Source organism: Curcuma longa, unplaced genomic scaffold (assembly GCF_044706935.1).
Source record: "Curcuma longa cultivar G26 ecotype Majalengka, Jawa Barat unplaced genomic scaffold, ITB_CL_G26_1.1 contig_22579, whole genome shotgun sequence".
Taxonomy (NCBI): Eukaryota; Viridiplantae; Streptophyta; class Magnoliopsida; order Zingiberales; family Zingiberaceae; genus Curcuma; species Curcuma longa.
Genome location: NW_027431944.1, coordinates 1 through 8540, shown reverse-complemented (window position 1 = coordinate 8540; position 8540 = coordinate 1). Strand labels below are relative to the sequence as shown.

At 40.2% G+C, this 8540-nt stretch overlaps 2 protein-coding genes across 2 annotated transcripts; both read left to right on the top strand.

Moving 5' to 3' along the window:
- Positions 1-3716: 3716 nt before the first annotated feature.
- Positions 3717-6383, top strand: LOC141817934 (uncharacterized). The gene is made up of 4 exons (XM_074705544.1): positions 3717-3792; positions 5382-5440; positions 5514-5610; positions 5987-6383. The coding sequence occupies exons 1-4, from the start codon at positions 3727-3729 to the stop codon at positions 6089-6091; spliced, it is 327 nt and encodes a 108-aa protein (XP_074561645.1). The 5' UTR covers positions 3717-3726; the 3' UTR covers positions 6092-6383.
- Positions 6384-7659: 1276 nt separating this feature from the next.
- Positions 7660-8102, top strand: LOC141817933 (uncharacterized; the record flags this gene model as incomplete). Its single annotated transcript, XM_074705543.1, has 1 exon — positions 7660-8102. A coding segment is annotated over exon 1 (443 nt), but the record flags the coding sequence as incomplete, so codon positions are not given.
- Between the last annotated feature and the right edge of the window lie 438 nt (positions 8103-8540).

The window sequence follows — 8540 nt, the reverse complement described above, 5'->3', positions numbered from 1 at the left end:
TCTTGGTCCCCAACCACCATGACGGTGATTAGGGGACCAAGAAGGTTGAGGTGAGCAAAGAGATGAGGTGAGTGATGGGGGTGTCCTGGCAAAGGAAGCTGGAATAGATGTGGTTGGATTGTTGGGCATAGGAAAAGGATTAGATTAGAGATGATCTAGGCCGGGAGAGCCATTAGAGGGACGAGGAAAGGGAAATGGAGAAGACAAGGGCAGTAGATTGAGCAAAAAGGGAAAGTGAGAAGGGCTACAAAGATAGGATTGTCCATAAAGGGTAATGATGTGCATAGGGTTTATATTCGTATTTACACTTCATTTACATCTTTATGGTTTTTCATGCTATATCTTGTGTGCATTGCATCCCATATCTGTGCATTTAGGCATATTTCTTACCTTTCCTAGTTCGGAGATCTGCTCTTGTTTTTACTTGTTTTAGGATGGAAAATGGAACGAAAACGGCAAATTCGGAGTACCCATTGAAGATGAGGCAGACAGGGCCGTGCCTCATAGGCACGGCCGTGTATACAAGGTTCCTGGCCGTGTGCAACAGGGCACGGGCGTGCCCTTAAACAGAAGACTAACAAGCCCTGGCCGTGTCTCACAGGCACGGCCGTGCCTTACTTCCCCATCAGCAGCAACAGAGGGCCGTGTCTATAGACACGGCCGTGCTCCAGATCAGAAGATGGCCAGGGTGTGGCCGTGCCCCTCAGGCACGGCCGTGCCACAAAACAGAAGAGCAACTTCATCAGGCCGTGTCCCAAGACACAGCCGTGTCTTCACCAGCAAGTTCTAAGCCAATGTATGGCCGTGCTCTCCGAAGCACGGCCGTGCTTTCTAAAGTGAAGAGGGATTGCTGCTGGCCGTGCCTAAAAGGCACGGCCGTGTCTTCGAACAGAAGGATGTCTGCTGCCGCCGTGCCTACCAGGCACGGCCGTGTCCCAGAACAGTGAAGATCCAGCCTTAAGCCGTGCCTGAAGGCACGACCGTGCCTTTCAACAGAATGATGACTTCACTGGGCCGTGCCTTAGAAGCACGGCCGTGTCTCTTCCTAGAAGCGTGTCTACACGTGGCCGTGCCTAGGAGACACGACCGTGTGGACGGGGGCGTGGTGACCGAGGTAGCTGCTATAAATAGGTCCTTTAGAGACCTAAACAAAGGGGGGAGACCTTGGAGAGCCACCGGAGCTGTTCTAGAGCCACCGACGCCTGTTCCGGAGGAAGATTCGACGATCCATCCACCGATCCGGCTGCTCCATTCCATCTTCATCTCATCTACGTGGAGTTTACAGTCGGAGGAAGAAGATAAGTCCCATTTCCTGCATTTCATTGTTGTATCTTTGGATTTGGATGTATTCTTTCTCTCTTTGTATTGTAACCTCCACATTATGGAGTAGTTCCCTAGATTCTAGGATGTAGGATAAATCAGATGTATTGGATGGTTGTACTTTGGATTTGTTAATCTACCGATTTCAATGATTTAATTGTCTATTGCTTTGTGGATTTGTGCTTGTGTGATTAATGATAAAATGTGTGTGTATGAATCCATGAGGGTAGGAATTGATTGTGATTTGAGGAATCATTAGGCCGTACACCGAGGCGCTTTGTGACAGGAAGAAAGCCTTGAACCGGGCGATTTTCCGAGGGGTTTCTTAAGTCATAATCCGTTTCTATGAGGAATAGTTAGCGGTTATTCATTGTTGGAGAGAGGTCCGTAAAAAGATATCCTGTGACAGGGGATAGGATTCTATTAGCACTCCGGGGCGCCTGAGTGACATAGGAAAGCCTTAAACCGGGCTTCTAGAGTCATCTCGATCCAACGATGATAACGTAAGAACACCAATGATTTATTCCGAGGATACCTGACGAGGTCTAATTGGATATATTGGTTAGCGTTCCTACAATTGAACAATTATTGAGGAAAGGTAGAGGATCCAAGTCAATCAATCAATACACTGAGGAGTCCGAAGTCCTAGGATCGCTTCACAATCCATTGTCACAGTCGATTCCTTTCTTTGGCTATAGGATAAGTACTTTAGGACGCTCCTATCTCCCCCACGACAACTCATGCTCAGTTTTCTCTCCACCTTTTTGTGCTAAATCTAGTAAGTAATTCCACGGTCCCTGTGGATCGATATTTTTATTACTTGACGACAACCCGTATACTTGCGGGGACGTATCAGGTAAGAAGGGGATCAGGGCACTAATTGAGGGTACTAAGCCCTCACCTTCATTAGAGACAGCACTCAATGTTGCATCACCTTCATTAGAGGCAGCGCTCAATGTCACATCATGAGGATCATCCACCCAACTAGGCTTATGGTGGTGCAATAGCTCTGGCAACCGTTTGGCGGTCATAGTTCTACAAATATACAGCAACCTAAGTGATCCAGCAGATAACTATCAATTCCGTTGATTCGCGCATGAATACTAGAAGTGATCTTCTAAACCTTATTGATTCCGAGAATGCTAGGAGATAGGCAACCAAACTCGACACGACTGCAAATTCTTATTAATCAAAAATTATTCAAAACAACTTAAACAAATAGTTTAAATAGACTCAAACTCTAATCCTGTGAAAGATGAAAATATTCCTAAAGCCCTAACTCGACAAAAAATAGAAAAAAGATAAATTATTTTTATTATTCCCGTATCATCTATTTTTATTATTCTAATGCAACCCTCAACCTTTTTCATCCGGACTTGAGACTAACATCAGCCACAACTTATATTGCCATTTTACAACAACAACACCAAGTGTGATCACAATCTAACTTGAAGAGATCCAAATTCACTCATAATCTCTAATCTACCTCTAGTGCAAAATTCACCATTTTATGAAATCAAACTACTATTTTAATTTGAATCACTATTTATGATTCAAAACCCAAGTTGAATGGCAATTCCCCAATCATGGACCTTAAGGTAGTCCAATAAGACCAAAATACGCTCAAAATTTCTTATGCTTAGATGGTGCAAAAGTCAGCCACCCTCTTTCTTAGTCTAAGCAGTAGTATCCACTCTGATCATTGCAAAGGCTAATCTTTGTTGTTGTGATGTGATTACCATATGTCTTCGTGAACCTTGCCCCACACTAAAAGACTCTGTCTGAATGAAACCACATTAGCTAAGACAGGAAATGGCTTTTATATATAATTCTATTAATCAATGCATATAGATGGGATCTAAATAATTTTGCAAGGGTTTGGCCTTTTTCCTTTAGCCAACTTCCTGTGCTACAAAGAATCACAAATCTCTTACATCCAGTATCTACACTTCCTACACTTTACATACTTTAAACTTAGTACTCTGAACTAGAGCATCCTCTAAATATCTTTCTCTAATGTTATTGTATCAATTATTAAGCAAGCATCAACCTTTGTGTTATTGGTCTTTAGAATGTGCTAGATATTAAAACACTAGAAATGTCCTCTCTAGGACATCGTGGTCAGTATTAACTCCCCTGGTGCCTGATTCATCCCTAGCTGCAAGTCATTCAAATTGGATTATAAGATTGGTGAATATTTGCCGATTCAGTGAAATGACCATTGGAACCTTGACATACTTCTACAATCCTTGATAGAGTTATTGATTTTCCAAGTTATACATAACAAGACCTTACTAAAAGGAGAAATCTAGTCATATTATGATAAATTGCTGTAGTACTCTCTTCTCTATGTACATTGTACAGCTGCTGATAGACTGTATTGTTTGGTTCAGTCTGGAAAGCACAATGGAACGGAGCAAGAAATATGTGAATTCAGAGAAAACAGTTGACAAACTTGATGTTAACGCTCAGGTAACTCCTAGTGTTCATCATATTCCTTTCCATTCCGTGGTTTAGTAATACATTTGAGCAGCTTAACAGTAACTCAATACTACCATGAGAAGCCATTTGGGCATTGTTCAACAGGGAGAAAATGATTATTTGAAAATTCTATTGGCAGGGTCTGAGTTAGGCAGGCCATCATTCTCTATGCCTATCCACTCTTGATCTCACATTCTTTGGAACGAAATGGTTCTAGAGGGACAAAATGGTCCCTATCTAAAGATGAACTAGATTTTAAACTCATTTGACAAAGTCTTTGTATCTAACAAAGATGATGATCCATAGTGACAATGGAGCACACTGGACTAAAAATCACTCTAGAGGATAAAAAAATCCCTTTGATATTCGTCTTTTTCTCTTTCAAACTCTCTTCATTAGAATAAAAAATTCACTCTAGACTCTAGAGGAATGATATCTTTTCGTGTATTTCGTGGCATAATGTTTTTGTACAGAACAATGGGGATCCATAATGGCATTGTAGAACACAATTGAAACAGACCCTAGTCTGGACATCAGATGTAGAAGAATCTTTTCAATTCATTTCCAAGTATTTTAGCAAGAAGAGATAACTACTTGCAAGAGGAATCAAGATTACAAAACAGAAAAAAAAAATCTTCAAAGATACTACGCATGACATGAATCAAAAAGGTATTTAGTTGTTTCTGGTCCAACTAGGAACATGGGGCAAAAAGAAACAATGGCCTGAAAATCCATAGAATCTGATCCCAAACATTGGATATAAAATTTTAAGTCAGTCATTGTTGGCAATGGAAAAGTAAATATCATATCCATAGAATAAGATGTCTTGTTCCCCATATAGATCAACTTAAAATATATGGCTTATCCCCTAAACATCATGAGAATGAATGGCAGTTGACTTATACCATAGACAAGCTTATCATCATTGAGGCCATGCTTATTGTGTTTTTATATGATTGAATGTTTCCTGTCATTTTGAAGAAAGCACCAATATCTAACCAAGGTGATCTGTTTTGATTGCTCCCATTAGGATAGTGGTAGTTCGACTGATGTACTCAACATTTCTAATTTTCAACCTGATTCAAATTCTTCAATTTTTTTTAAAGTATAAAATGTCTCTTTATTAGTAGATCCTGCCCATAGTGGGAGATGTCTGGCAAAACAAACAAAAGCAACCAAACTGTGGAACTCACACTGATAAATTAATCCTAAATTATCTCAATGTTGTTTCACCAGTTTCTAAATAATCAAAATTTTCATTCTATACAGAACTTCGCGTAATATTTGACACTGCCAGTATTGTCAGGAAAGACAACAATCTTATTCTTTTGGAATCTTCCTATATAAATTTAAAATTTTTGAACTCATAATACTAGATTACTGTTGTGTCATAACTAATATATACCTGCCTACTTATATATATGTATGTATGTATCAGATTATTGGTCTTATATTTTCAGTTTCTACTGAAAAAATTTTCAGTTGTCTTCAGCATCACAAAAGTGGGGAACTAATGCAGGGTATGTTATACTCACCTTACTTTCTTATTGCGATATTAATTTCTTTCATTATAACAACAGAGTCATGAAGAAACTGCTTGTCTAGGAGATGATCCCAAATTGCTGGAGATTGGTAAAAGGTTGGCGTATTTCCGACCATGTCGATACCAAATTCCATGAATGCCACCTAAAATTATCCTAGTTTCTTGGCAGATTACATGAGAGAAAATTTTCAAAGTTAAATGCAGATGAGCTTGAAGCATTGGAGAAAGACCTAAACTATGCATTAAATGGCACAAGAAAAAGAAAGGTGAAGTACAATCACCAATCATAGTTCTTCAATGTTCACTGATCTTCCATGCATACTTTAGAATATGCAACATGATATCATACTTGATTAAAAAATAGATGAATTGAGAAGGCAATTAGATTGCATCTTATAGGATTAGACTCAACAGCTGAAAAGAAAAAATGAAAAAATAAAAGTAAAACAAATTGGACAAGCAGTAAGAAAAGCTCGTGTACTCTACATGAACATGCATGGCTGATCGAGTGGATTGTTTGCCAAGGTCCAGGAGATGCCATTACCAGAGGAGTGGAGGTACCTGGAAGATGCGAGAAACACATCGCGGCTATACATTTTTTTCCCATTCGATAAGTTCTGACTCTGTTTTCCTTCAAGACAGGCGGCAGTTGGCGTTCGTATACAGGGCGACGGTGTCCACGTCGACGCCGGCAATAAAGATGCCAGCATCGGGAACGAGAAGATGATGGATCGCGGTGGCGGATGAAGGACCACCGTGCTGGGGGTCAGCCGGACGTCGACACGTTGAACGCGGTGCTTTGCTGACCACTCCATGCACTGTGACCTTTTGAACCTGCACCGCTTTCACTTCGCTGCCTTTACAAGTGTTAAAAAATCGAAACTACCTTGGGCGACTTTTCCGTACGATAGCTTCCAGTTATTTTAATGGCATTTTCCGTCTTTCACATGGCAGATTATTCTAAAGGTCTCACGTACGTAATCATCCTACCTTTCTCAAGAACATCTATAAAAAAAATGCTACGGTTTATCTGATATCATATTAATGTGGTGGATCAATCTATTTGTTTAAGCTTGCTTGACTTGCATGACCTCTTAGGTCCTCTTTAGATTATTGTAGGTGGAGTTGTAAATGAATTGAATGTTCATGAATAAGTTTAATATCCGATTTGGTAAGAGTTTGTTCATATTCGTTCAATACAAATAAGATTAATTAAATGAATAAATTTAAATAATTCATTAAATGGCGCGTGCCATTGTTGACTGTGTTTCCAGTTAAATCACGGTCGGAGTCGGAATTGCGATCGGAGACTGATCGAGGAAGGACCGTTGTTGTAGGTCAGTCCTTTTTCGATCGGTCTTCGGTCACGATTTGGTTGGAATCTGACCGCGATTTGGTCAGGAACATGTGCGTGCCACTGCCGATCGCGTTCCGATCAAATTGCATCGGATTCCGACCACAATTTGGTCGGAATCCGACGTCGATTGAAACGTCGGCGAGTGACGCGTCAATCGTGCCTGAGCCGGTGATCGGTAATGGTCAGACGACGTGGCGAGGACGGCGGCAATGGTGATGGGTCGGTTGTGTCGCTCACGAGGTCGCACAGCACGGATCGCATAAAATATCAATTCTCTCTATATATATATATATATTTGATTCATTAATATTTATAAATAATAAATAAAGAAATTTTTAAAAGGAATAAATAAATTTGTTGTATCAAACTAATAATCAATCAAATAAGTTAAATATAAAAATTTTAAACAATCAAATAAATTTGATTGAGAGTTTGATAACATCTATACAAATAAATTTAAGTCAATTTTGAATCATAATTATTTTAATAGTTTGATTCATTTTAGACTCCATTTGGATGGATTACTTTATCAAATAAATTTGAACACCATAAAATTTGATTAGTTTATGGCCCTGGTTGTGTGCGCGCACTTGGGTTGTTCATCTTGACAAACCTACTTGACCAGATAGACTTGGCTCAATTAACTTGACCAAATTGAGCAACTTATTGTGGTCCTCTTGACTTGATTGGCACGTTAGCCCATTTGATTCATTTGATTGACCAAATGAACCAAGTTTAAATTAATCTTAATCAAATTAAAACTCATAAAAAATCAAATCAAATTTAATAATTATTTTAATAATTTAATTTATTTTGATTTAATTTGATTTGTCTGTGTCATCATCAAATAAATTTCAACATAATAAAATTGAACTTGACTTATTTGTTAGTCCTATTTAAAAGCGCAATTTAATAAAATATAAACGTTCCTTCTTTTTCTTTTTTCCCTAAATGGCAAATGGCGCTTATGATAACCTTTCCACTTCACCGACGCTATCCGTTCCAATCCGCCGTTTATTTGGCTCCCTTTTCTCTCTCCTCGGTTTCTCTAGTTCTATTCTTTCGCCCTCTTCCCTTCGACCTCATCATGCTCCACGGCGGCCAGCAGCGCCAGCCCCGGCCGCCCTCCGTCGATCTCTGCGCGCTCCTCCTTGCTGCCTTCCGCGCCTCCCATCTCGTCCCTCGACTCTCGCCGGCTGGCCTGGCCTCGCTCCTCCTCGGGGCCTCGCTCAGCATGATGCTTGGCGGCTCCATGACCTTCCTGCTCGGCTTTCTTATGTTCCCTTGGGTGATGGGACTCGTCACGCTTCTCTATCTGGTCGGCATCGTCTCCAATTTGTCCGGATTGGGCAGGGCGATTATTTGCCGGATTTCCCCTCTCGAATCCCAGCGCGATGTCAGGTACGGAGAAGGCTTCGGAGTGTGTTTTTGTTTCGGTTTTCTCGTCCCTTTTCCCATTTGGTGGCCTGTTTTCGTTTGCGATTGCTCTGATCTTTGGTTGGATTATCAGATCCTTACTTTTGTCTTTGAAAGAAATTGGATTATTTGGTGCAAGAGAGAGAGAGAGAGATAGAATGGTTCAGCATTCAATGGGTTTGTGTTGGAAAGGACCTATTTTAGGTTAGAATTGATGTCACTCGATAGGCCCCAGAAAAGTCGGATCACGCACAAAAGCATAAAACATAGAGACATTGCATGCATTGGTAGTGTTCCCAGTCGATTGATTAGATATACATCGAATTTTTGTCACAAAGTTATTGATTTACTACTTTTTAGTTTTTTTTTTTTTTGGTTTCGGTATGAACTGTTTTTCAGAAAGCTAAAGCTATTGCTAGGAAC